The following is a 27,340-nucleotide window of genomic DNA, read 5'->3' on the forward strand; positions in this document are numbered from 1 at the left end:
TTATAGGAGAGACATTCCAACAATGTGAGAAAGGTTCAGATAAATGCTGGACATTTAAGATGTACTACAGTCCAATTAGTTTCTCATGATTTTGTACCCGATTTGCTATTTAGGTAATATTTGAAGAAAATTATTTTTATGTGAAGCAGTCATCTCCTACGCCCCTTTCAGTGGGAGGTCAAAATCATCTAGCCTTCTCTATGGGACAGCCAGAGGCCGGAGTTCATGTTTCTGACATCGTTGTATTTCTTACCTTTGCAAATAAAACTTTTTTCTGGCTATTTCCTCATAGAAGTCTTAAGTTCCCTATGCTGCATTGTAGATGGACAAAGTGGATACAGACCAGTTTGTACAAAAATTGCTGATCGCCTCAAGTAATGGTGATTCAGAGCTTGTACAAGAATGTCTAAAGAGACAGGGTGGGGGAAGCAACCTAAGGACCTGAAAAATACAGAACAGGTTTTCATTCAAGTCACTAAAGAAAGTTTTATGACTTCTGCACCCTCTCCTGCACCTCTTCACTGGAGATTTAAACAGTTCTCCTGCAGTGCTTTGATTAGTTAGTTTTCAGTCTACATGATTTGCAGTGGTACTAGCCAAAAAGATAAATAGATAAATTTCCTCTTATCTTGACAAGTATCGTTTAGAGTTAGTGCTCTTTCCTGAGAGAAAATTTGGGGTTGGTAAAATAGATCATACAGATGTCACAAACAATTGATTTTATTACCTTGTGGAGAGTTTTTGTCTAATCTAACGTGGATGGATTGGGTGATTTACCATTTTCCTTCTATCGGCTCTTTCTAAAATTGACTTTCTTTACAAAAATGTAAAATCTTATAGAGAATGGGATTATCTCAAGATAATCAGTAGCTGAAATCTGCTGTGAGGTGTGGGCATGTGAACAGGTTTATGTTAAAGATAACTGAAGATTTGTTTTTCTTTTCAAAATATTTAGAATGTTTGGAATACTTCCTGTGGCAGAATGCTGCTGTTTCTGTTGGCACGTTAAGTGTTCTTTATGTAGTTTTTTTCAAGGGTTGAAATCATTTAAAAGAATAAAGTGCAAAATGGTATTGTTGAAGTGCCTAAAGTGTTTGGAGAAGGGAGGACAATTGATACGAAGAGTATCTTTCATAGTTGCAGAATGGAAGATGAAAAAGGTAGCTAGGATACAAGCTTTAGGAAATTTTTATTAGTTTTGGTACTGTCAAATACCACAAAAATGTGTGTGAGAGGCTCTGTATTTTGGGGGTTGTTCTGGAAGCCTAGTTTTGCTGTTACACTGCAGTCGCTTGTCTGGTAAAGGGGAAGATATGAGATTAGAATATTAATTCATCTATATTGTGAAATACTTGAATTTCTGTGTATAAAAATAGCAAAATTTTTAATTGGTTTAAAGTACTCAGCATTTCTTTATACTTGTAATGGGAGGAAAGTTGATGCAGTAAATGATTAAGTCTCTGGTTTCTGTGAGACTTTTGGTAAGTAGCTGAGAACTCTGCAGGCAGTTGCTTATTGTAGCCTGTTGCGTTTTCTTAACAAGTTTGATTTGGTTTTTTGGCTGGGCTGTGTTGGCAAGGCTTGGTCGCGAAGGCTCAATTGCTTCATTAACTGAAACAAAATACTGGGCCAGTTTCAGCTGAAAAATCAGACAGTGATTATTTTTTGATGCTACTGAGTTAAGCAGTAGGCTTTAGAGGTACTGTTGCAGTTCTGAATGGGCAGATCTTGTCTGATTCACTGGAGGATACAAATAACTGTCTGGACTTACGAACTGTTGTCTGTATTACAGTATCAACTAAGAGATTTCTGTGCTCTGGGATTTCATGAGGTGAATTGTCTTAGATGTTTGAGAAAACATTTTGTTGATCAGCTGCTTTGTGAGAACTGTAAATAAATTTTTCAGGGAAGTGACTGTCATCTTGGAAAGTTACTTGTGTTTCAGTGAAATGAAGCTTGGTGGAACTTTTTTGTGACTTAGGATCTGCTTTTGTTGCGGTCTAGTAATGTGTGTGATAAGGATTCCTGCCGACAGGTAGATACAGTAGGACTAATAATTCCTTGTTGTCAGCCCAGTCCCTTAGTATTTCTTGTAACTTGGTATTTTTGGTGCCTTGGGGAGCACTTGCATGTCATCTTTTCTGGATTCTTTGCTTGAGTGAGGGCACATGTACTGCAAAATACTTGAGTTGTTGTGCCTGTTGTTACTGTGTTTGCCTCTTTGTGACTATAAGGCATAGCCCTTGGGTGCAAGACAAGGTACATCACTGATTGTTTTCCAGTGAATTGTGAGACACCTTTTGTTTGGGTTTTTTTCCTGAGTATGTGGATGAGAGAGGAAGAGAGGGCTTCTGGGTCAGCACTGAAGGGTGCCATACGCTCCTGTGGTGTTGTCTGGATCTGTGTGGTTCTTCTGTTGAAAGCAATTCCTCAATGTATACAGGCCTAAATGCGTTCAGGCTAAATGCACCATTGTGTTCATACTTTTCCCCTTTGAAATGCTGCTACCCCCAAGTAGGAGGCAATACTTGAATTACCAGCTTTGTAGTGAAGCCCTTGGTTCAGCTGGAGGTGCTAGTTTGCTAACTCAAAGGCTGTTGGTACAGAAAGTGCTATATGCCCGGGGAAAAGAATGGCTGTGAGACTAGCAGGTGAAATCCACAATGACTTTTCTTTAAGCTGCAGTGAAACTTTTCCCAGGAAAATGTATAAAAACATCTTGCTGCTCCAGATGTTCCTTATCTCTCTGGAGGAGCCAGAGATGGGGAAGTGGCGTTTATCACCTGTGTATTGATTTACTCATGTTTGCATGCATGGCACTTACATAGGTGACTTGACTGAAGTGACTACTTTGACTGTCTGAAGTCTTGGTCATAGAAGCCAGTTGAATGGGTGGGACATGGAAGCCATGTACCAGAATTAATAAGCACTGCAATTTGTCATTTAAATATCAGTTTAAAATTTGTCATTTTAAGCACCGTGAAATTCTTGAGTGGCTCACTTTCACAGCCTTTCTGGGTCTCCCTTTTGGAATGCTGACAAGGACAATCAAATATTAGTTGAACTGTCTTACAGGGACTCGACCTCCAGTTTTTACAGACATTAGAGTGTGTGTTTCCACTGACGAGAATGTACAGAAGCCAGCAGTTGATTCTGGAATGGTAATCGTAGTTTTGATTGGCAGTCAGACTGAGAAGGAAGCAATAATATAGTGACTAAGTTGATTTGAAGAATGGTGCATTTTTGATTAGAGTGGAAATAGTGGGTTGTTTGGGTTGTATTGGCGATCTTTCCCAAATTAGATGCATTTAAAGAGCTAATGCTGCAGCTTGACTGTTGATTACCATTTTCTGATTCCTAATAATAAAATACTTCTCCCCTTTCTTTCTGTTCTTGCTTGCCCCACAACATGACAATTAGTCTTCTGGAGTATTGCTGTTGTAAATGAGCCAGCAAGCAGAAGGAGTACTAAATGTTCTTGTAGTTTCTCTAAAAACGTTGGGGGTAGGGAAAATGACAATTTATTTTGACTCCAAATTCTATGCTTACAAAAGATGTTTGCAAAAACATAACATTTCTTCAGAAGATATATGTGGAAAGTTTTGAAAGAAATGCTTTGTTATGACCATTTTTCTGTTTGGCACAAATTGTTAAGTATTTAGTCCTTTATAAAGACAGAGCAATACAGTTGTATTTGTGTGGCACTTTTTGTCTTGGACCTGGTCTCTAGTTTTTGGTGTGGGTTTTTTGTTTTTGGGGTTTTTTTTTCTATCCAAGTTAGTCTTAGAAAGTTTGTTTTATTTTATGCTCTAATAGGGATGGGGTTAATCCATAATCTTTGTTATACTAAAACAATTCTGAGATCTGTTTTTAAGTACTTTTTTGATAGGAAATGTTTTAACTATTCATTCCCATATTTGTCTTAGTATTGCTCAATCAGCTACAGTATGTTAGCGAGCTTTTACATTGTCTTGGAAACTGATGTATTTCAGTGAACGGCTTGATTATCACTTCTGCATTCAGCCTTCAGATTTGTCCACTATGATGCCATACTAAAAAAGGAGAATATAACTCAATACACTGCTCTTCCATTACTCTTGTATGAGCTTATGGGTGACTGACTCATATATAGGAAGACAGGCCATGTAAGTAGGGGGAGTAAAGAAAAGGGGAGGAGACAAATGATTTAAAAAAATTCTGTAGAAAACAAACTCTGTTATTGACTTAATAACACTGGTGGTGGTATTTCATTGAGACTGGAAGTAGCTTTCAAGTGGCAGAATTTTGAGTCTCTTAAAGAATTTTCAGGATCACTTTTACACTGATCCTGAAAAATTGAGAGTTAAGAAGTGCCTGCCTTTTTATGACTTGTGCATAAAATTGCTGCTGCTGTGCTGCATGGTAGCCACTAGCGTTGATGTAATAAGATTTTGGTAGATTTCCAGTCTCCTTTTCTCTTCCTAACAGGTGTTTATAATCCAAACAGAAAAACTGCAATTGGACTTGGATCCCTTTGTTCTTTTTAAGAAGTAGACTACTGCCAGTAACTTGGGCTTTTGGCTGAACATTAAGTTATCTGATGTTAATGTGTTTCAGGGGAGCTCAGGTGAAGGGTGGAGCCAGATAAAACTGGTGGAAATTCAGTAGGCAAAATGAGAATAACTCATAATTGAAATACTGCAGGTCAGACTTCAGTGTATGTGATAATGCAGAATTTTCATTTTTGTCTCCCAGATTATATTTATCGAGTTCTGAGTACTATTCAGTTGTTATCACTTTAGAGACAGCAAAGATATTGTAATAACTGAGTGTTAAAAGTCAAAACCACTGAAGAACAGTGCAGAGTTCTCAGTAGTGACTGCTTCCTATTGCTCTTTGTGCAGTTGAAAATGAACTCAGTAGTCTTGTATGAATTTGTGAGGAAGGAATTTAAAGCCCAAATGGTATTTTTTTGTGTATTTATTTCCAGCTTGGGAAGCATGATGTAGTATGGTAGTCTTAATGTTAAAAAAAAAAAAAAAAAAAATTCCTTCTGGCACAGGATGGAACCGGGAGGTGCTTTTGCTTGCTGCATAAAATGCAGCTTTAATATTTTTTTTCCTAAGTATTTGAAAATGGAGGGTTGTGTTCTATTGGTATTTTCTTAAAAACTTAATGTTTTTGTTTTTAACAGATACAGTTATTTGAGAGTAATGGTTCATGTTATGTGACTATACTTTCCTCTTTCCTTGTTCAGGATGATAGGTCAGTTGAATTGTACCATACTGTGCAGAGTCTTGGATCCTGCTACTGAAGCAGCAGTTTTCTTCCCCCATTGAGCAGAACATTCTTTAGGCTTTCCTAGTGATGCTAATGTCATAACTGCAGCTTTCTTGGGCATGAAGACCTACTGCTTCATTATTGAAGACTCCCTCTAGCACCCTATTAAGATGCCTGTGTTTCATCCTTAATGAATATGATAATATCAAGGTCTTGAGCAATTAGTATCATTGAAAACAGATTCTGCTTTATATTTTTATATTTCATTCTTGAGTCTCGTTTATGCATAAAGATATTTTATGTCAAGGAACTGACTAAACAGAAATGATGGGCTCATTTGAATGACTTTTTGATAGAGATGGAGTTCTAAATTTCACTGACCAGACAGTGCCTGGACACATTGGTAAACCGAGAAAGCTGCTTCATATGAAAATTTTAAAAATCGGCATGTTACAAGAACTTTTGGAAAAAAAAGTCTATGCAGTACTTGTGTAGTATCTTCCTTAATAAAAGCATTTTTTGTTCCCCTCAGGTTATATTTTGTTTTGGTAATTCTGTGAGTCTTATCATCAGTACTTTATTTCTTACATAGGATTACTTAAATAACTCATTTTTTAAAGAAAACTTTGTGCTATAAGAAATTACTGATTGCACTGGATAGGACTTTTTTTGGACTATTATCCTCACTTTGAAGAGGAAATAGGTAAGACTTGATTCTATAAATGTTTTTTTTTTCTTATGCCTAGTGATTGTGCTATAGACACCTTCATTAAGTGAACTGTTGTAATATTTTAATGTCATCAAAATCTGTCTTACTTTCCAGTGTAAACCTGTAATTTTTATGCCATCAGTACATCCATTCAGAACTGATGACTTCGCTTTGTTGTGGCAGGTGCCATAGCACTACTCCAGTGCTCAGATTTGCTCTTGGGAATGCTCCTGAATTGGGAGGTTTAAACAAGTTGCTCATTGGTTTCATGAGGGTGCGCTGGCAGCGTTTATTGCCACAGTGAGACCTCTTACTTCAGTGCTTTATTGGTTATTACATATATGAAAAAGAAAACTACAGAATGCTTGAATGAGCATGCTTCTTACAGCTGGTAATGAGGATACTATTTGTATGAACGGTAGATAGGGAGGAAGATGAATGTTTGTAGTGTAACAAAGACTGATATTTGGAATCACAGAATTCAGTCTGATGGGTAGAGGCTAACAGCTGGCTCTGTTTGGGCTCTTTTTTTCTGGCCATTGAGCCAAATGGTTTTGCAGTATAGCTTATCTGATAGAATGTTTTCCAGATTCCCAGTAAAATACTAGCTATTGGTGAATCTTAACATGCACCCTCCCTATCATTTTCCTTTACAAAAATGCAGTAATATCTCAATTAGAAGAAAACTGAGTGCTTAGACTAAAGGAGAATTTGATAGAACCCAAAGAAGCTCTGAGACCTGCATTCCTGGGAAATTGTGTGGCTTTATTTTTTTCTTTGACTAATCAGTTTGCCTGTTCATCACTCTTCCCTAAAACCTTAGAAGACCTTCAGGTTGTTACAGAAGATACTATCTCATTCTCATCAATCCATCAACAGCTGAGCTGATCTTTATTGGCAAACCTGAGTATGTATGTTATAGATTTTCTGAGAGGAGAAAAAATTATATAATCATCTCCTGTTTCTTTTAATTTGGGTGTCAGTGTACAGGTCAACTAAGAGTAGTTTCAGCTCCAAAGGGGTTGGAATCCAGCATGTCTCTATTTGGATGTTTGAAGGAGAGACATGTCTCAAATCCTGATGGGTTAATCCCCTGTATGTGATGGATTTGTCCTGTGTCTGAACTCTGGAATGGACCTTGAGCACCCACCTGTAGACCATCCTACAGTTGAGGATTATTTCTTTTAATTTAGGCATGGATTTACGCCTTCCTGTTACCTGTGAAAGGTAATGGCAAAGTAGTGTTTTCACATTTCCCTGAAAGCTGCTGTTACAAGGTGCTGTCTTTCCAGTAAGTAGGCAGGTGATCTTCAGCTGCTATGGAAGATGACTGGTTGAAAAGGTGCAAGTACCTGCTCTGCAGCTGTTCTCTTGGCTGGTGTGTCTGTGGGCAGGCAGACTGAAATTAAATGCATCTTTATGAATTTCAGTGACGTCCATATAGAGGTAGCTCCTTATTTACGTTTCTCCTCAAACTACAAGTTTTGAGGGCATATAGTCTTTCCTAGCCTTTTTTCTTTTTTTTGTTAGTCTTGCAGTGCTGGATGTCATTAATGGTGGTAGGGCCAGAATTTCATGTAGAGGGTTGGGGTAATAATTCTACCATTTTTCTATATTTTAAGGAGTCTAGTACTGAATGTAGGTACCATTCACTTCAGTTCCTGTAGGTCAGGCATTTTTTGTTGAATGCAGTTCTTAGTGGCACAGTTCGCCTGCTGTGACTTTTGCCTAAACTGACTATGATAATTTTTTTAATAATCCCCTGTGATACTCATTTGGTGAGTAATTTGATGGATAGTATTTTGCGTCTTACAGAGCTTTCCACTAACGTTCTCTGCTTGCCAACTTTTTTTTATTTCTGAGTACAAGCCAGAAGTGAAACCAGACTGCAAACTTAAGACTTTGCTGTTAGTGGAAGTGTAGGCTGTAGACTGATTTGGATACAGACCTTTTGTAAGTGATGAGTTGTATGGATAAGGAAGATAGTATGTGACTTGGAATTCTACTTAACTAACTTCTTCTTCCTTGTCAGAACTGCATGTGCTGTCTAACCCTGCAACTCCTGCCTAGAGGTCAGTTGCAGAATGTCTTTCCTGTGGATCCCTGGTTGAGTAGCTATTGAAATTCTCATTCTGCCAGCTGTAACCTTTTCTATAAGGCTTTCTTAACTAGTTCCATAAGGATTTTGATGGACGGTTCTCATCTCGGAATTTTTGTTGGTTTTATCCTAGATGCTAAACACCACAAAGGTGGGACAGAAATACAGTAGTGCAGAAGTAGGGGAAGCAATAAACAAGGCTACTTGTGATAGTGTGTCTGGAGCTTTTCTAAAAATAGAAGTAATTCAGGGGTTCTAAAAATCTGATCAAGGTGAGGTTGCTGTTTTGTAGCAGTTTAAGCCTTGAGAGGCTTAGTCATACCTTTTCTCTTTCATGGGTAGTAAGGCCTATGCAGTTGTGTAATGAAAAATGTTCCTCAGTCTATCCAGGACAAAACCAAGTGGGTAACTTCCTCTGTTGATCCTCTAGCATGTCATACTTTGTCATCAGTATATTGGATGATCGTACTGCATCTCACCTGTACATTTTTTTAACTGAAACAAGCTTCTATTTTTTAAAATAAATAATCTTGAAGTCTTCCATTCACTACTTAAGTTATTTCTTTAAAGAAGTTCTTATTAATTATCTTGCTTTTTACTTGAACTGTGAGTTATTCTACATGAAAACCGGTATGGAAACCAGAAGTCATACATGAAGTTTTTTTGCAGAGTAAAGACTCCAGAGGGCTTGCATTTAGAAAAAAAATCAGTATTTGTTAAGCTTGTAGGAAAAAATGAGGCAAATACATTATTGTGTCAATCAAATGTCTATATATTGTGAACGCTATGAAAATGCAGTTTACCTCCAAATCACATTCCTTCCATTCACATTGAGTGAAAAAGTTGTTGGCTATAACAATGTTTTTTGTTAAGGTATAACATTTTTTTCTGATAAATAAAATAATTGGCTACAGTAAGGGTTTGTCAGCAATGTATTGGATTATTTTTACAAGCGGGTTTATTTCATACTGAGTAAGGACTTCTAAATTTGAGGAAGTATCTGGTCTGCTCTAGTGTGCCAAAAATGTGGCATACTTCGCTTTGACTCATTGACTTCAATTGTATTTTCTTTAGGTTACTCACTCTACTGAGATTTTCTGTAGAAATTGTTTTTGTCTTTTCCTCCAGGTTGTCATCCCCCTCCCCCCTTCCCGTTCTGTAGGATAGGTTGCAACTATATACTATTATAAAATTTACTTTATTGGCATATTTTTTTTCAGAAGTCTGTTTCTAGCAGTTGCCCTATTTAACAAATATGGCATTTTTTTTTTTTAGATGATGTTGGAAATTTGGCTGTCATCTCCTGCTTCTGGTACCTCTTAACCTGTTCTTTGTCTGCCCAAAGAATAGAAGATTGGAAAGGAGATTGCTCCCTTGAATCTTCCCATGTCTTGTAGAAAGACTTGCTGAAATTTTTCAAGGACTGAAGGGAGTTAACATGGTCAGCTGCCACAGAATTAGGCTTGTTTGAAAAACCTAGCTGCTGCCAATTCACAATTAATTTTGCCCTGCTGTCTGTAATGAATGTATTCTGAACAAATGTTTTAGGAGTTCTTGGCATTGAGCTACAAAAAGAAAACTCCCTGAAGAGCTGGAAACCTGAAATAGTTGTGTTAGGCAACAAAAAGGAGAAGGTTCATTGACATTTTGACAATGCGCAGAGAGAGAGAGAGAGAGAGAGACCAGCATTTGCATAGTAGTAGTCATGATGCAGGCATTGTTTAGACTGCTGTGAAAAAGGAAGATAGATTTGGGGGGGGGAGGGGCGAAGTAGACATCTGTGTCTGGGGAAAAAAAAAATACAATCTAACATTAGGGTCTGTCCTGTCAATGATAAATGATGACTCCTCTATGTTAGGCAAGAAGATTAGCACTAGAAAATCCAGAGAAGTCTTCTGTACTAGTGTTTCAGGAACAGTTATTTGGATAGCTCTCATTGAGCTGCTGACTGATGGGAGATACTAACTTTACCTGAAAAACTCTCATAGAAACCACTCCCCTGGCTTTACAAGTAGCAAAATTAAGAATTAATTTTTGCTCAAAATACTCAACATAACTTAGAAATGCTTGAAAGAACACTCATGGCCTGTGCATTTTAAATATGTTACTTCTGAGGATTTTTTCCTCCCTCTGATTACTGTTGTATTCAATCCACTTACTTTTCAAAACTGTCAACAGAACAAAATTGCTCTAAACTCTTATCCTTCTCACATACTTCCCACTTGAAGTAAGATGGATGAGATAGGAGTATGCCAGTGTTGATCCCTTAATCCTTGAGTCTGGAAAAATGTTGGTTTAGCCATCTTCCATTTAAATTAGATTTTTTTGTGTTATTGGGGAGTAATTGCAGCAAGTCAGAAGCTGAAAGGAGTATATGGTTTGCTTTTCTACGTGCAGCGTGCTTTTTCTTATTAGACCTTTCATGTAGTATTAAAAATGTAGTGCTGAAGTGCTAAAGCATCCTTCTCCTCACTCTCCTTGTCCCAGGTCTCTGCTAGCTGTACATGCAATGTCCTTTTTTTGTTTGTTTTGCTGCAGCAATGTTCACTACCTTTTAACTCTGAATAGAGGCTGAATACCTACTTTAGTTGTGGGTTTTTTTTATAAATCATTAATTTTGCAGCTATGTATGTTGCCATCGTATTCTTTCTTGTCTGTAAGTACAAAATACTTACTCATTGCTATCATCATTTTATTAAATAAGCCATATTCAAAGGCACTAGGACAACACTAGGTAGGTCTTTTTTGGTAACTTCAGATGTTTCAAATGTAACATACATCTGGCAGTATACACACATTGTTTGTCTTGGTATGGCACAACCATCTTTTGAATTCAACAAAAGTGGAGGAGTCTGGCTTATTGTTCATACTGCAGTTCATTAATGGCTGTAGATATGAAATGAGCATCTCACTAAATGGAAGTCTTGGTCAACCTCTGACTCGTGCCTTAAGGGTTTGAGAATAGACAATATGAAAAAAATACCAGCTTCTTTCCAGATGGCTGAATGCTTCTTGTGTCTTTATGTTTAGCTGTCATTCAAGTGTGAATGCTGTGGTGATTATAAATGTCTTCCATTTTTCTGATTTGAAGTGATCCCTTTTATGCATTGTGTGTTTAGAGATTAACTGTTTGGCTTATCAATAGAGCAAAAAAACCCCAACTTGATGGTATAGCAAAATGCAGGATGTTAGTGTTTGTAAGCAGACTTGACAGTGCAGGTCTTAGCTCCATGTACCATGTTGCAGACAGTAGTTGTAGTGGACTATTAACATTCTGCGAAATGTTATTTCCGTTTTGAAACATCTTGTCCATGATAAGTTTCATACTGCTGTTTTTTGTTAGTGAAAAAATGTTTTTCTGCAATGTGTGTGTGTAAGTTTGATAGAGGAGGAGGCTTTGTGGGAAGGAGTTTCTTTTGACTGGGAAGAAAAAAACCTGGATTTAGTTTTTAAACTATGAGTATGAATCATACTTTTTATGTGGTGATTTTAGATAAATATGTGAGTTAATACTCAAAGATACAAGCTACAATTTAATGATCAAACTGTTTAATACTGTAGTAATCCTGGCTAAAGCTCATGTAATGAATTTTCAGGCTTTTTTCTTGTTGTTTTTTGTTTTGGAGCCGAACTTCATAGTTAGCGTAAGAGATAGTTCTAATAATGCAGTCAAAGCTGTTGCAGGTTCTGTAGGAGGCCAAATCACTTAGCGTATGTGACCATTATACCAGCAGATTCTGATGTTATCATTTTTTCTATTAACTGACAATGGCTGTTTCCTTACTTAGTAGCCATTTAAAAAAGAGAATCAACTGCTTCATTGCATGTGCTGGTTTCCTTTTTCAGGCACCGCACATAGCGATAAAATTTAGTGAAAGTAGATCCAATTACTTTGCTGAAAAGCCTTCAGTATCTTGTGGCTGAACTGGTCAGTGACTGGCTCTCTACCGGCGTTTGTGTAGGTGAGTCGGGAAACTGAGATATAATCACCTCTGTTAACGAGATGGCAATGTTACACTGGAAGTCCTATTGATAGTGCATTGTGATAAAGCATTCCTGTAACCTGGTTAGCCTTGAGCATTCTTGTGAATAATGGCTGTTATGTCCTGTTTGCTGTAGGCATTTCCAATAGTTCTTTGTTTAATTTTACAGTGAAATCTTACTTGTGTTGGTGCTTGAGCATAGCATAATATGTGGAGCCAATGTATGTGGGTACAGTTGTGGAGCCAAAAGAGAATGAACAAGGTAGTTGACTGAAAAGTAAATTGGACTTATCTGTATGAGTGATGGATGGCATCAAAATGCAAAAGGAAGGTTATAATGGCATCTCGGAACTGTTGCAAAATATATGCAAATACAGCATTTAATCAAGTTTGCTTACCAGCTGTTGTTTTCATTTGAAGTTTCTTGTGGGATTGTACTGACTGAATTAAAATTGTGTAAAGAAAGTTTCCATGTGGCCCTTCTGCAAGCTATAGAAAGAAATTCCTGGTCCGAGGGTTGGAGGAAGTTGCCGCCAAACAGTAACTGGAATGTGTGCCTCAGGTGTCATTTTCCACATTTGAGCTGAATGCTCTACTTACCTGTCTGTTAGCTGTTTTGCAATGACTTTCATTCTGCTTTGCCACCTTCTCTTTTCTTTTAAATCTCTGAAGCCGTTCCTTCCCAACCCTTTTTTGGTTCTATTTCCTGAAGATACTTGGAGGAGCAGAAGAAAGCAGTTCTTTTTGCCCTTCAGGATAAGGGGCAGGGCGGGAGGAACCTCTCTGCACACTAGTGGAATTGAATTTCAATGGAAGAGTGAATAACCTCATTCTTGCCTTTGTTGTCTTCTCTCTGGCCAAAATCCGCTTCATGAGATGTGGTTAGGCATACGGCATGAAGTTTTGATGAGGTGTTAATTCTGGCATGTTCTGTATTTTTCAGTCAGGTGAAGGTGGAAGTTGATCTCAACAGCGAGAGAATTGTCCTTGTTTGGGTTTCATCCAGTTCCATCACATGGCTCTGCCAATATGATTGGAGGGAGAGGTCATCTGGGCTATTCACCAGCTGTATTTGCTGTATCTCAGAGTCAAATACTAAACCCAATACTGTACTGTGATAATATAAATTTTATTAATATAACAAAATGTAAGAGAGATTATATAATACTTCCCATGGTGTAATATTATGCTGGTAAATATTTTTATTACTTTTAAAAATTTCCTGTTCACTTTCTTTCAAGTAATAGCCAGAACCAGTGAAGTTGACTAATCTTTATGGAATTAGGCAGTGCTTGCCTGTTAGTTGTGCCTTCAGAACATTCTTGACCCAGTCATTTTTGCCACTGAGAAGGGAGGAGGGAAGCTGGTTAATTTAGTGTTTCATGTGAGAACAAAGTGGCATGTAACAGCTTCATCTAGTACAGACCTTGCTCCAACGCCTGTATGGTTGGAAATCCTTTATTTCTCTCCCCGCACATCCAATTCCTAGTTGATCTGTTACTTTCTCTTGTGATGAACTTCTGCCTCAAAGGGACTCAACTTAATCTTCAAATACTTCTAATGCTTTGGGTATTTAAAACTACCATGGCTGTCTCTGCATCTTTCTAGCACTGGGGCCTACAATTGTCCCTAATGGCTCTATTTTGGAGCACAGTGACCAAATGTACTGTGAAAGGTCATGTATTTTCTCTGTCTTCTGAGTGAGGAAAAAGACCCCAAATCCATGCTTAACGCGTCTCTAAATAGAGAGCAATGAACCGTAACTGCTAGTAGGTTGATAGCGTGGAGAGAACTGATTAGGGTTGATATGGGAAGTGGCACCAGTGGGAGTTTATTGCTGCAATGAACCAGCCTTGGAAGTGTGAGAAGACAGTGGTGGTGTGGGCTCTGACTGGCCTTACTGACAGTGCAAGTCTGCCAACCTTCTGGCAAAATTCCTCCCCAACCTCTGCTCAGTGCCTGATTCATGCAGAAAATAGGATGGCCCTGCAGCTGCAAAGTCCTACTGTTTTCTGTGAAATAAGTGAAATACTTTCATATGATTGAAGGAGAGGATTTTTCTCTTCCAAAATATATGTAATGGCTTTCTATGTGGAATTAAGGATGTAGTTCTGTAATTTACCACTGTTTTTTCTTACTTGAGCTTTGTCTAAAGCTCGGTTTCTGTTATAAGGTTTACAGGATTTCAGCATACCTAATCTGCATTGTTTTACAGGTATTTGTATTCGGTTTTGTGGATGTTTGGAGTCTGCTGTTCCTCATTCACATGTTTGAAACTCCCAGCTGCTTCTGATAAGCAGTCCTGTGTCAGCTGCAAATACATTAATCACTTTATCAAAGGAAGGCCCAAACAGTTGTAAATGAAATAATCTTAGATAGTTTCTAGATGCAGGACTGAAGTGGTGGCTGCTCTTATTGTAGATGCTGAGCCATTTATCATTTTTTTTGTTCAAGATCTTCAGTGCTGAGTTTGTTACAAATGGATTTGTGTGAATTTACAGCCAGCCTGTGTTTTTCTTATCTGTAGCTGTATTGAATGATTAGAATTTAAAGGTATCTTCAGTTTTAGTTGGCGAAAGAACAGTGTTGTTCACTCACTTAACCTGGACTTTGCTTTTGAAATACAGTAGTCTTGTACACATGCTTTTCTTATTTTCTTATTTTCTTATTTTCTTATTTTCTTATTTTCTTATTTTCTTATTTTCTTATTTTCTTATTTTCTTATTTTCTTATCCCCCCCCGTCATTTCTGTGTGAAAAATGGGTGGCAATTTGAAGGAGCAGCTTTATAGTTCTGTGTGCTCACTTTAAGTTGGAGTTTAAGAAATCGTGACTGTGGTCCCTCAACCCCCCAGTGTTACCTTCAGATATCAAACAAAAAGCCAGACTCGGTGCTAATTAATCATTTGCCAGGTGCCTGTAGCTGTGTAGCAGTTTGCTTATTAGTGTAACAATACTACTCTGAATGTTGTAGCTAATACTTGACACAGAGAACTTGGGATCTGAAAGTTAAAGCTTAAAATATTGTGGTTTTACTTAGAGGTGTTTTGTTCTGGAGCTGTTGTGTTAACATACATAGGGGTGAGTCTTTTGTGTTTCTACATTGTTGAAGCAATCTAGTCTAATGGGCTTGATAAGCTAAAGGATATTCTTAGTTTATAACTAAAGATCACTTTACACTTGCATTCTTGCATTCATATAGTTATCTTGGATTCAGAGCCTGGCATACAGCGCACTCCAGTTTCAAGTGAGGCTTTAAGGGGAGTTTTTTTTGTAGTTACAACTGCAGTGTGTGGACCTCTTTATCTAAATGCACGTCTCCAGCTATCTTTGCCTGTTCTGGTTTTGCATACTGGTTCTTCACGGAAGTATTCTTCTTAAATGTCAAATGCTGGAGTGTAATGTAAAGGTGGGCTATGTGATCACTCTGCTGATGTGTTCTCTACGTCATTTTACTCAGATTATATTCAGATAGTGGGCCATATTCAGAGAGTGGTTCTCATTCACATTCAGATTCAGTATAAAATCAGAATGCTCTTATTTTTGAAGGGTTCCAGTGCTGCAAATGAAATAAAAGTTGAGTGTAATTTAAAATACTCTGGGTCATTTTGGATTTATGTATCTGTGCTCTGACTATTGGATTGTTGGGAATTCTGTGCTAGGGATATCACTGCAGTTTTTTCTGTTTCCTTCTTCAGACCTAATGTGGGAGATGGGTATTTTTTTGCCCTGCGTATTCAACTTGCAGGATAAACCAACTTTCTCTTGTTTCTGCTCTCTAGTGATAGTGGATTTCAGTAGGTGAGATGAATAACTACCTTCCTTGCCTTGTGAAAATGAAAAGACTTTCTATTTATTAGTACATAGTCCTATTAATTTCTCAAAGCATAATAATTTAAAGATGGCTAAAGAACAAGAAATTTTCTAGTCCTTCTTTGCAAACACTGTCTCTGAGGGACAGAGGAGAATCACTGTCCTTCTGCTCTGCTGTTGCCTATAGTATGCAGGTGTCAAGTGACTCAAGTGGAGGAAACCTCTTCACTGTGCTCACTTTGCCATGCTTTATAAACTGTCTGAAAAACTTTCAGTGTGTTTGTGTTCTATCATTTGTCTTCCAGGCGCTCAGAGCAGGATCATTATCATAAAATGTGAACTGGAACACTTTTAAAAAACACATGAAACTGAGGTGATGGTGGCATGTATATAACCTGTATGTCACGTTCCTTGTAGCAAGCATTTTCACCTTGAGAGACCGCCCAAGATGGAAGCTCTCTGATGTCTGAGCCTGTCTTGCTGTGAAGAAGTGGCTATTGTAACTTGTAAAAGTTTGTTTTTCCATCTACTCAAGAAAAACAGAAGTTGTTAATTGTACATGAAAATGAATGAGAGAAGGAAAGAAGAAGAAAAAGAATGGGAGAAGGATGAGTTTCTTTCATCCAAAATGAAGTTTGGTGTATGATGGTGTGAAGAGGATAGGTGAAGGAAGTGCAAAGAAGTGGTTATTAGTCCTTGCTGTTGTGTCTTGACTTGTAGTCATAGTAGTACATAGTCCTGTTAATTTCTTGGAGCATAATAACTTGAAGATGGCTAAAGATCAAGAAATATTCTAGGCCCTCTGGTGACTAGGGATTGACTAGCAATTTTTTGGACCATTTATCATGTTAAGTATAAAGCTGATAGTGAGCTGTGCTTACGCTGCCTTAGTTTCATTCAAAAGACTGAAAAGAAACTGTGCTTTCTGGTTGTCAGCTGTGTCTGCCTTCACTCAGTAGTCCCCTTGACTTCAAAGAAAAACAAGGGAAGAATTTTCTGCCCTTTCCCAGATGGGTAATAGTTTTTTCTGTCACGAGTCTGTGGTACTCCGTAGGCCTCATGCTTGAATTGTTTGGTTGTCTTTGTTTGTTTTGCTCTTTCCAGTCTGATGCTTAAGAGCCAGCAAGGCAAACAGTGTGAGCAGACTTCACAAAAACTGCAGATGTGCTGAGATAAAACCAACCTTAGTGACAAAGATAAATCTGTTTCTGTACTGACCTGATCTGATTAGAGTCCCCGTTTTGGCATCAGGTTTTTAGCACCTTCAAAGACAGAAACTTTTAAAACTGGGTATTTAAAGTGACCTTATGTAATTTCCCACCCCCCGCCCCCAGGACTTCTTTCCTACTTTGTAATTGCACCATTTGGCTATATCACATCCAAAGATGATTTAAAAAAAAAAAAGAAGAATTGGGGGAAGGATAAGTTTTCACAACTAGTCTTGAAAGATAAAGTGAATGAATTTAAAAAAAACTTAGTGTGTGTGTGAAAATACATAAAATGAGATTTTTTTTAAAATTTATTTTTTGAAAATCACTTGTTTACATGGAATAACTTCCTCTGCTATGCTCTAAAAGCAGATCTTCTAAATGGTAGGGCAAATTGTGTTCTTTTGAAAAAAAATCTTTGGTTCAGCTCATACTTGAATGTTTAATTTATTCCTTTTAAGAGGAGTAAAATTTCTTTTGTGTTGTCTTGCTGTGGAGAAAACTTCTTAAACTCCCTAAAAATCAAAATGTGTGCTTCGGCCAGAAACAAGCATTATGGATATATTATTTAGACTGGCTTTACTTCCTGTGATCTCTCATTTTATTTCCTGTGTTGAAATCAGGACATATAAGCTGAATAAACCAGTCACAAACAGATCAAGTGTGTCCTTCTCCAATAAACACCCATGTTAAAAAGTATCTTGATCTTTTGAGAGGTTCAGTTTTTTTGTGGTTTGATGTGTTTTTAATCCTTGTGAAAAGATGGTCCTTGATGCTTATTTGCAGGTAACATTTTGCTTTTTAAAAAAAATGTACTCATGTAAGGGTTCTTCAGTTACTTTTTTTCCTATATGTTCTTCATGCATGCAGATACTTAGGTTTTGTTTTGAGAGTCTGACTTGAACTTTGAAACAGTTCAGTACACTGTAACTGTTGTTTGTGAATTAATAAGGGAGGCTTACTAAGGAGAAATTTTAGATAGGAGTTGGCTGCTGGTGTTTTTAGGACGATACCATGCTCAACAGTTATGTTGTAATCCAGTATTCTTTTAATTTTCTTGAGGTAATTGGTCTAAGATTGCTTAAGTTACTATTAGGTGAAAATTCATTTTGAGAAGCCCTCATGTAGCAGGCAGTGGTGTCCTATCTTAGCCTGATGAAATGTGTGAGGTCTTTGTGATTACTTCAGCTATGTACTTAAATGTGTTGCAGTCATGTGATACAGCCTATACTTTCAAAAGCATTTACTGAAGTAGTTTGTTTAATTGGACCTCTTCTTGCAGAAAGGGAAATGTGAGCGAGCAGCTCTCGCTGAGTTACGAGTGTTAACAGCTATGAGGTGGGTCTCTTCATTGGCAGATGCCTTCCTAGTAGGAAGCTGACAGATGCAAACAGTGCTTAAAATGATGCTATTGTCAATATTATGGTTTTTAAATTTTTTAATTTTTTTTTACATTTCTTGTTTGCTTCACTTCATGGTTTATGGTAAAGAACAGTGTCAGGGCTACATACCTGTAACTGTATCAGCTGAAATGAAAATACCCATGCTGTTGTGAATACTATGGAAAGGGAGGCGAAGTTATGTTTTGGTGTGGGGGTTGAAAGCTTGTTAGTCAGCCCTGCTAAATTTACTGGTAAAGGTGAAGAACTTTGTCTTGTATGTACTCAGAAGTTTGACTGCTTGGAATTAACTTCTTTCTGTTCTCTATCACTTCCCCACCTCTCCTGCCCCTTAAACCAGATTTCCGCTCTTAAGATCCTTTCTTAGGTGGCTTTATTTTTATAGTACTTTGTTTTATCTGGAAGGCAGATTAGGAAGCACCTTTTACAGTCATCTTTCTTGGACTATTTCTACTGTATGGCCTTCTGTGTTTTCCATAGTTTTATTGCTGGATGCTTAAAAGCAGTTTCTTTCTGAGCAGACTACCTTCTGTCCTTTGCCCTCTCCTCACCTATAATTTCTGTCTTTGAGCTCAATCAGTATAGATCTTTCTTGAATATTACCGACTTGAGAGAACGTCTGTCACTTCAGCTGGTAGAGGGATATAAAGAAGTTTTATCTTCTCTCTAGCATCTTAAAGCATTTTCACTTCTAATGCAAGCAGATTCAGAGTTTTGGTAAAGGAGAACAACAATACTATGGAATACATGAGGAATCTTTTTTACTATCTCACTGTGCTGTAATGTTTTTCTATTCCTTGTATTATCTTGAAGGTTTCTGCTGCTTTTGAAATTCTAGCCAGAAATGATTTAAAATGTCTTGTTTAACTTTATGGAGTTGAACTATAGAGCTATAAAGACAATTAATTCCAGGTAAGAATTTATTTTCAACAGTGACACCTAGAAATGTGGGTTTGTAACTCACTGTGTTGTACTGTAATGCAAACTAAACCCTGGAAGCTTCCTGAGTGGTGAAACCTGAATGTTGCTTTTTCTCTATTTTTGGAAGTTTGTGAAAAGACGACCTGATTTATAGTCAGTTGGCCTTCATATAGGGAGGCTTATTTGGATCTGGTCAGTGCTAGGATCTGCTAAATTCAGTAAATGTCTGGAACAGACTTAATCTCTTGTGCAGAAAGCTGTTTATCTTTGATTTTTACTGAAGCTTCTTGTGTTTGCTTTTATTCCATAAAAATGTAATCTCTGCAACATACAATATTGTTACAGAAATGATACAGTTCTACTTCAGCTGTCTTCACAGCTATGAATGTAGTTCTTTGCCTGCTAGGAGGACGGGGGTGTGATACATTTTTATTGGGTTGTATAAGGATGTTCAAGTGCATGTACCTTCTCTTGTTGCCGATATCTAACCATTCAGCTCTAGATCGTTCTTGAGAAATCCCTCTGCTGTGACTGAGGAGTATTTAACAACCAGCAGTGATAATATGTAGTATGCAGACATTTGCTTCCTGATCAGCTGTTGATTTTGGGAACTCAGTATTCATATTCCCATAAAACCAGAGCCCCACCTCTACTACAGATGATGATGGCAGCCCAGTTGCTGGCAACTGAAATGCAGTCTGGCTATAGAAGTACCATTTCAGCCTTGTTTGGAGGTGGTTATGGTAAACAAACAAAAAATGCTAGAGGCTGGTCTAATTTAGTGATACATTTAGAGATGAAGTTTGAGGCTGTGACCGATCTCATCCATCTGTTCTTCTCCAACTCCCTTTTTGTACTCCGTTCCGCATGCAGAGGTTTGAGAGTAACTAATACTTAGTGCTGTGTGGCTGTGGATAATGATACATCATGTAGCCTTAGAATGCTTATAGAAATCATTAAATACTTCTTATATATTGGGAGGTAATAGATCACACTGCAATATACAATCTAAAAATAATTAAATGGTAGAATATCTTTCTGTTACTGACCTCAACCTAAAATATTCACTTCATCAGGAAATATGTTGTGAGCATGAGTGTTTTAATCTTATTTTTATGCTGTCTAAATGACAGGAAACAACGTAGCCAGAGTCCAATCCTTCCCCCAACTTTGACCTAGCATTTATTCTGTTGCTGTGGATGTGGAACAGGCATATGTGATTTCCATTTTTTAAATACGTCCTTTTTCATGCTGTATTTCATTGACGTTTATTTGCTTTAATGAAGCAGTAATGTGGAGGTGCTTCTAAAATACCAGCCTGAGAAGTAATTGTGGGAGGAGTCTCTTACTACTTTTCTACTGAGTTTTTCAGTACATCCTATCTTTACTGTATTTAAATTAAAAATTCCAGGATAGAGATTGCAATTAATTTTATGCATTCTGCACAGCAGAACAAATAACAGCACCAAACAATAATTAATTGCAAAATCATTAAGTAGTGTTGTTTATTTTATTGATGGGCCAGCTGAAATGTATTTAAACTTGTTAGGATTCTCTTGCTCATTAACAGTCTGAAATATGCTATATGAACTGCAATATTTATAAAGTATTTTGCTTTCATTTTCAGAAGAGCAGACTGACACTTTCCTATTTGAGTTTGGAACAAAAGGAATCAAGATGGTACTCCAAGCTTTTGATACATTAAAAATGTGTGCTTTTAGATGTATTAAAAAAACTAACAATAAATGGGAGTGTCTTTTAATTATAGACTGATTAGTATTTCACTTGAGTGTGTGTTTGTTGACTGAAAATAAATGCATAGAAGAATTCTTGAACCTATTTTAGACTGTTTAAACACTGAAGATGTTGCATGAGGTAGCAACAGTTAAGTTAGGATTCTGTGACAACACAAATGTCAAAATCACTTTTAAAAATTTATGTCGCTTTTCTGCCTCCGTCGCACTTGTGCATTCATGTGACCTGGCTTTAATTTAACATTTGGTAAATATTTGCATAGTAATTCCTAAGGTGTTCTCCCACACATAAAGGAAATGATGATAAACAGCTTTTAAGTGGCTTGATGTTAAACACAAACATGACTTGCAGCCCTAAGGTAAAATGCACATTAGAGTAACTGTTCAATATTCATTTGGGAAGTGCTGGTATGTATTATATCAGGTAACTTATTCATACTTTTTCTTTACATATTTAGATGTTTCTGTTGTATACCGCAGCTAAAGTTCTGCATAAGAGTTAAATGCCCTGCTGTAAGAGAACTTCTCCCCACTCCTGCCATTAAGATTTTTTGGAACCTGTAGATGTGTTTTCTCCTTAACGACCCTGTTAACAGGAGAGCATTTAGGAGCAAAGATAGACAATAACCATACTTGAATGCTGCCCATACCTTCTAGGCTGCTGTTAGTGTTTTATTTTTACAAGACACTCATTCTTTTGTTTTTCAGAATTAATTCTTTCTTCTTGAGCATGTGAACTTCTAGTGATGATGGTTAAGAAGATACTGGGAGGAATCATTCTAGACACTGTCACTCATTAGAAGGACTTTAATCTCAAAGTAGAAAACTAGAACCTTTCAGTTAACAAAACAAACAAAACAACAAAAAAAGTTGTTCTAGCATTTTAGAATATAGTTCTTACACTTTTTTGCTTTGTTTGGTAGTTTTCTCAGCAAGTGCCTTCTCAGTAATTATGTCCTTAATCAAATCCCTTCCCTGAGCAAAAATGAGATAAGTTTAATTTTATATCTTGTATTATTTATGAACTTAAAATTCCAGCATTTTCTGCTTTCAACAGGTAAGAAGTCTTATTTCATTGAAGCAAACATATGCAAGCTGGGATCAACCCTTCACATGTATAACATTGCAACAGCCTATCACCTCTATTACTGGGTTCCTATTTTCCTTTCAGACCTTTCAGAAAATACTCTAGAAGCAGAAAAGCTGTCTGTTTTGCAAGAACTCCAGTGATACACTTTATAAAGTTACTCTGTTACTGTGGAAATGCAGTCTCCTGCTTAGTGGTTTTAGAATATATGGAAACCTGAAGTGTTGATGTTCTTTGTGACTGTCATATCTTACTAAAATGTTAGAAACTTAAAGACCATCCCTTTCTAAGGAAAGTTTTGATTTCTCCAGTGATGACTGTGTCTTGGATGTACCACAGTTATTTTTCAGGCCTATTCTACTCCTTTTCAGCTCTAAAAAATGTGTGAAACGTGTGTGTGTATGCATGCATATGCATGCATATTCATTTTTCCTCCTCTTACTGTCCATCCCCTACTCATCGTGCGGATGAAATGCTATTTGGGACTCAAGATATTCAACTCCTACATCTGCTAGTAGCTAATGGCTTTTTCTGTATGGCGAGCCAGCTAAAATATTGGTGTTTTATTTATTGAAGCTGTCTGGACTCTTGGTGGGAGTAAAGAAGCACAGAAGAAATTGCTGTATAGATTTCAGTTTGTTTTTTTTTTTATGTAGACACTTTATATCCTGTGTATGGCAGTGTTTGGAGTTCATCCAATAAACAGAAAATGTTCTCTGACTTTGAAATCTCTTTTGGAATGGGTGAGTGATTTTGCTGGTCAGATGAACTGTTGTTACTTCTGTGACTCTGCAGAGGGAATTTCCTCCACCTAGGCTATCTAGGAGTAGTTACTATTTGCTTTATCAAACAAGTCTATAAAAAGCATCCCCCCCCTCCCCCACCCCTTAGTAGCTGTTGTTTTAACTTTCAGGGATGAAGTTCTGGTTAAGTTAATAGAAGCCAGTTTCACCTTTGTATTTCTTAAACAGCAAGTACTCAGTCTGGTTGTAGTCTCTGGTAGTTACTGTAATTACAGGGGAGTCCTTGAGATCAAAAGGTCATAGTGGCTTCACGCTGTGTGTACCTGAGTCATAGAGTGTGTGGGAGCACTATCTAGACTGTTAAGAAGTATTTTTCTGCTAAGGAAACTACGTGAATCCTGTTCTGGTTTAGTTCTTGCATTTCAGTGTCAATTGTCATTCCTTTCTTTTAAAGAATCCAACGTTGGCCACGCTTGCTCCAAAAGATTGGTGACGAATGGCATCTTCTGCTCTTTCAGACTGATTTAGTCTACTTTCTTTTGATATGGCCACTAACAAAGCCATTAAATTACTGTATTTGTTGTGGCCCAAAGTAAAAGGAAGGTTAAGAATTTATGTAGTTGAGGGTGGCTCTGTGTCTTGAGCTTGTTTCCTGCCAACTTGCTGCATTCTATTGGTACAATAGAGCTTTTACACTCTTTTTTTTCTTTGTTTCTTTGTCAATGACACATCTGGGTTGGCACAGCTACTGAATCACAAATGGAAGCAAACATTGAAAGCAAAATATTTCCATGAGTTGTTTATTTTTTTCACATCAGCGTTATTCTGTCTACAGGACACTTGAACAGCACAATACATATAACAGGTTTTAAAATATCTTCAGACAAAAATGTTAGCTGCAGAAGTTTGTCTATTTAAGAGGAGTGGTTTTCAAGTATGCTGTTTTAGTGTTACTATGAAAACCTTTTGTGATTGCATTAGTTAAAAGGTTCAGGAGGAACATCTGTAGCTACTGATGCATTCCAGTTTGAGAGAATTATATTTTGTATGTTTATTGGTAGGGTCAAGTGACACTCTTTCACAAGGTTTCTGCATTAGGTAAATTGTTTGATCTAAGCTAACATGCTTGCTTGTTGCACAGAGATATGTTTCCTCTCTGCCTTTTCATCTTAAAATTTTGTGGTTATGGTAAAAATACTTAAACCATGGGCTTTAAAATAGAGCTTTGAGCTGTAATAGTTGCCTACACTTCATCACTTTGCAGAGACAAAAGCATGTTAATTGATTTTCGTACATTTTGTAATTTTGAACACCTGATGCCCAGAATGAACAAACATTTGCTATTTCACAAATGGGTGGTTTCAGTGCAAAACGAAATAACTGTAGTTAGAGGTAAATTACAGATTAGACGTGTTACAAATAGAGATGCTTTTATGTGCTTAATTGGGTGGTTGTCATTCAGCCACACCGTGCCTTAGATACACTTGTTTGAGGGTTAAGTACAAGGGGGTAAAAAGGCTGTGGGTTAACCTAAGGCAGCTAAGCCCCACGCAGCTGCTTGCTCATTCCTCACCCGGTGGGCTGGGGAGGAGAATCTTAAGGGTACAAGTGAGAAAACTCATGGGCTGAGATCAAGACGGTTTAATAGGTAAAACAAAAGCTGCACACGCAACTCTGCCCCCTCCCACCTTTCCCTCCAGCTTTTATTGCTGAGCACAGTGTTGTATGGTATGGAATATCCCTTCGGTCAGTTGGGGGTCAGCTGCCCCGGCTGGGTCCCCTCTCAGCTCCTTGGGCACTCCCAGCCTTCTCACTGGAGGGGCAGTGTGAGAAATGGGGAAGGCTTTGATGCTGTATAAGCACTGTTCACCAATAGCCAAAACATCCCTGTGTTACCAACACTGTTATGGTCACAAATCTGAAACATAGCACAATGCAAGCTACTATGAAGAAAACTAACCCTACCCCAGCCCACACCAGTATGTCTCAGTGGAAGAATTGAAACTGAACCGTGGAAGCTAGATGGGTCAAACCAGGAAAAATATTTTGTTCACCAGCAGTTTATCTGTTGGTAATGCTAGGGTTGTGGTGTGAGGTTTTTCAGTTTGTTTTTTGACTGCTGTCTATTGATGATACAATAAAAGAGAGGCCTAACCCAACTGATCCACATCTGTACCTATGATGGAATTACACTGATTTATCTGCTGTCTTCATGACTTGATGGCCGTAGTTATAGAATGTTCATAAATAAATATGGAGTGGAATATCCCTACTTCTCAGATACTTCATTACATGGGGAATATCCAAACTAGAGATGAGGAACTTGCTAGTCTATATAGTGTGGCTATTGTGCTTCACTTTCCTTCCAAGAACTGTGATCTAATTAGATTTGACAAGGAAGAAGTGATTGGAAATATAGATGTAATAGAAATGGAATCATTGGGATTGCATATTGCACATCAGTGCTCTTTGTCCATTTCTGAAACCTTTATCAAAGTTACATGTGTGCATGCCAGTTTCTTGATCCTTAATTTTAGCATATGCTGGCCAGTCTCCATAATATTTGATGGAGGACTCAAATATTCTTTGTAATCTTAACTAAGCATGTTTCCTTTCTTCAGTGTCCTGTAGAAGATGTGCCAATCCAACATTTATCAATGCTGATACCGTAGAGTACTCAAACATCTTGCTACGACTTGATGAGCTGCCATGTACTTGTTAAACCACAATAGCTGGCCCTAATAAGATAAATGTTCAAATGGTAACTAAGGCAATTCAAACATTACTGCCTGGCCTGTCCCTCTGGGAAGTTATGTGTACCTGGGCAGCTAGTATGGTTTGGGGGCAGTGGTTACAGACTGTGTATCTGCTCCCTGATTTGTATTTCATGTCAGGGAGAATTTGCTGTTGAGCAGTGCACTCTGTCTGAGCCTTTTGGCTTCAGGGTCAGTGGAATGATGGCTAAGCTCCCAGTTATTAAAGTGAAGTAGTTAATAACATATGAGAAAGGCATTAGTTTTGGAAAACTAACATGATCCCTGTTAATATGGTACACAGTGTTACATTGGAATTTGAGAGCAATTATTTGTGAAAACAAACCGGGATTTATTAATTGTATTCATTTGTTTTTTGCCACAATAGCCTGACCTACCTCCTCAGAGAAAGAAATGATGGGTGTCTTTTAAATATATAAATACATATATATACCCCTCCACTCCAAAACTGTCAGGAATGGTGCATGTCCATATGTATATTTATGTGTGTGTGCTGATAATAACCCAAATATTGCAACTATAAACTATTGTAAAATGAAAAAACTTTAATTTCTCCATATTTTTTATTAACTATTTAACTTAAAGGATGATAAGGAAATGGAAATGTACATTTTAAAGACCTTTTGCATAGTGTTCTATAGGTATTGTCCTGTTATGTGTCTGTAGCTTTCATTCTCTCAGTTTTAATTTCAGATAGTGGCCCCAAGTTTCTACCTCACTATTAAAAAGGGAAATGGGTGGGAAGCAGGTGGGATACAAAGGTGCTTTGTCTGAAGGCACTAAAAACCATTGCAAAGTTAAGTTAAGAAGTCTTGTGTCTGTCTTACAGGATCCAACTTCCTGGGTAAATATTCACCACCTGGAGTATACAGATGGAGGAATCCTGGACCCGGATGATGTGCTGGCAGATGTTGTGGAAGACAAAGATAAGGTAGAGCTGGGATGAAAATACTACTTTTGCTTTTTGCTGTATCTTTTTAAATAACTAATGCTACTTTCTTATTTCTTGGACATCTGGCAGGTGAAGTGGGTGTTAAATATTTGTAAATTAAACACATCTGCCCATAGGTGCTATAGCTCTCTGTTTCTGGAGTAGAACTGGAGGGGGGGGGGGGGAGGGAGCATGACCAAAGCAATGAAGATTATCAGAGGAGCCTAGCAGTTGATTTAGGACTTAACCTTTTCAAGCAGTTTTGTGTTTCTTTTTATTGCTGTATGAAAATAGCGGTGAAGGAATGCGAGTTTTGCGTGACATCTTTTTTTTTTATGCCACTTAAAATATCTTTTATAATCTCTTCCTTTGCTTAGAATTAAGTTTTTGAGAATCATTCAAATGTCATGGTTGAATATGTGTGACAAAATAAACAGTCAAATCCTGCAATGACAAGAACAGCTGCTTTAACTGCATTAAATTTCAGGAGGAGTTCCTGTGATATGCTACTGAAAGTCTAAGCAGGCCAGTTATTAATTTTAAAAGCGATGAGTCTCTAACTTTCAATTCAAATAAGATAGATCTCCTTTCTGGGTAGAGAAGTAGTAGCTGCAAAGAAGCCCCTTTTAATTTTTTTGTAATTATCAGGGAAATTTAGTTT

The 27,340-nt window shown here is 37.5% G+C and overlaps 1 protein-coding gene across 5 annotated transcripts in view; it reads left to right on the forward strand.

Moving 5' to 3' along the window:
• Positions 1 to 27,340, forward strand: part of PARD3B (par-3 family cell polarity regulator beta) — a 433,796-nt gene that overhangs the window by 1,809 nt on the left and 404,647 nt on the right. For all 5 annotated transcript variants that reach the window (XM_069781654.1, XM_069781655.1, XM_069781656.1 and 2 more), the window contains exon 2: positions 26,578 to 26,679. In XM_069781654.1, the coding sequence (XP_069637755.1) occupies positions 26,578 to 26,679 (102 nt within the window). The remainder of the gene's footprint in view (positions 1 to 26,577; positions 26,680 to 27,340) is intronic.

This window comes from Haliaeetus albicilla, chromosome 4, assembly GCF_947461875.1.
Source record: "Haliaeetus albicilla chromosome 4, bHalAlb1.1, whole genome shotgun sequence".
Classification (NCBI taxonomy): domain Eukaryota; kingdom Metazoa; phylum Chordata; class Aves; order Accipitriformes; family Accipitridae; genus Haliaeetus; species Haliaeetus albicilla.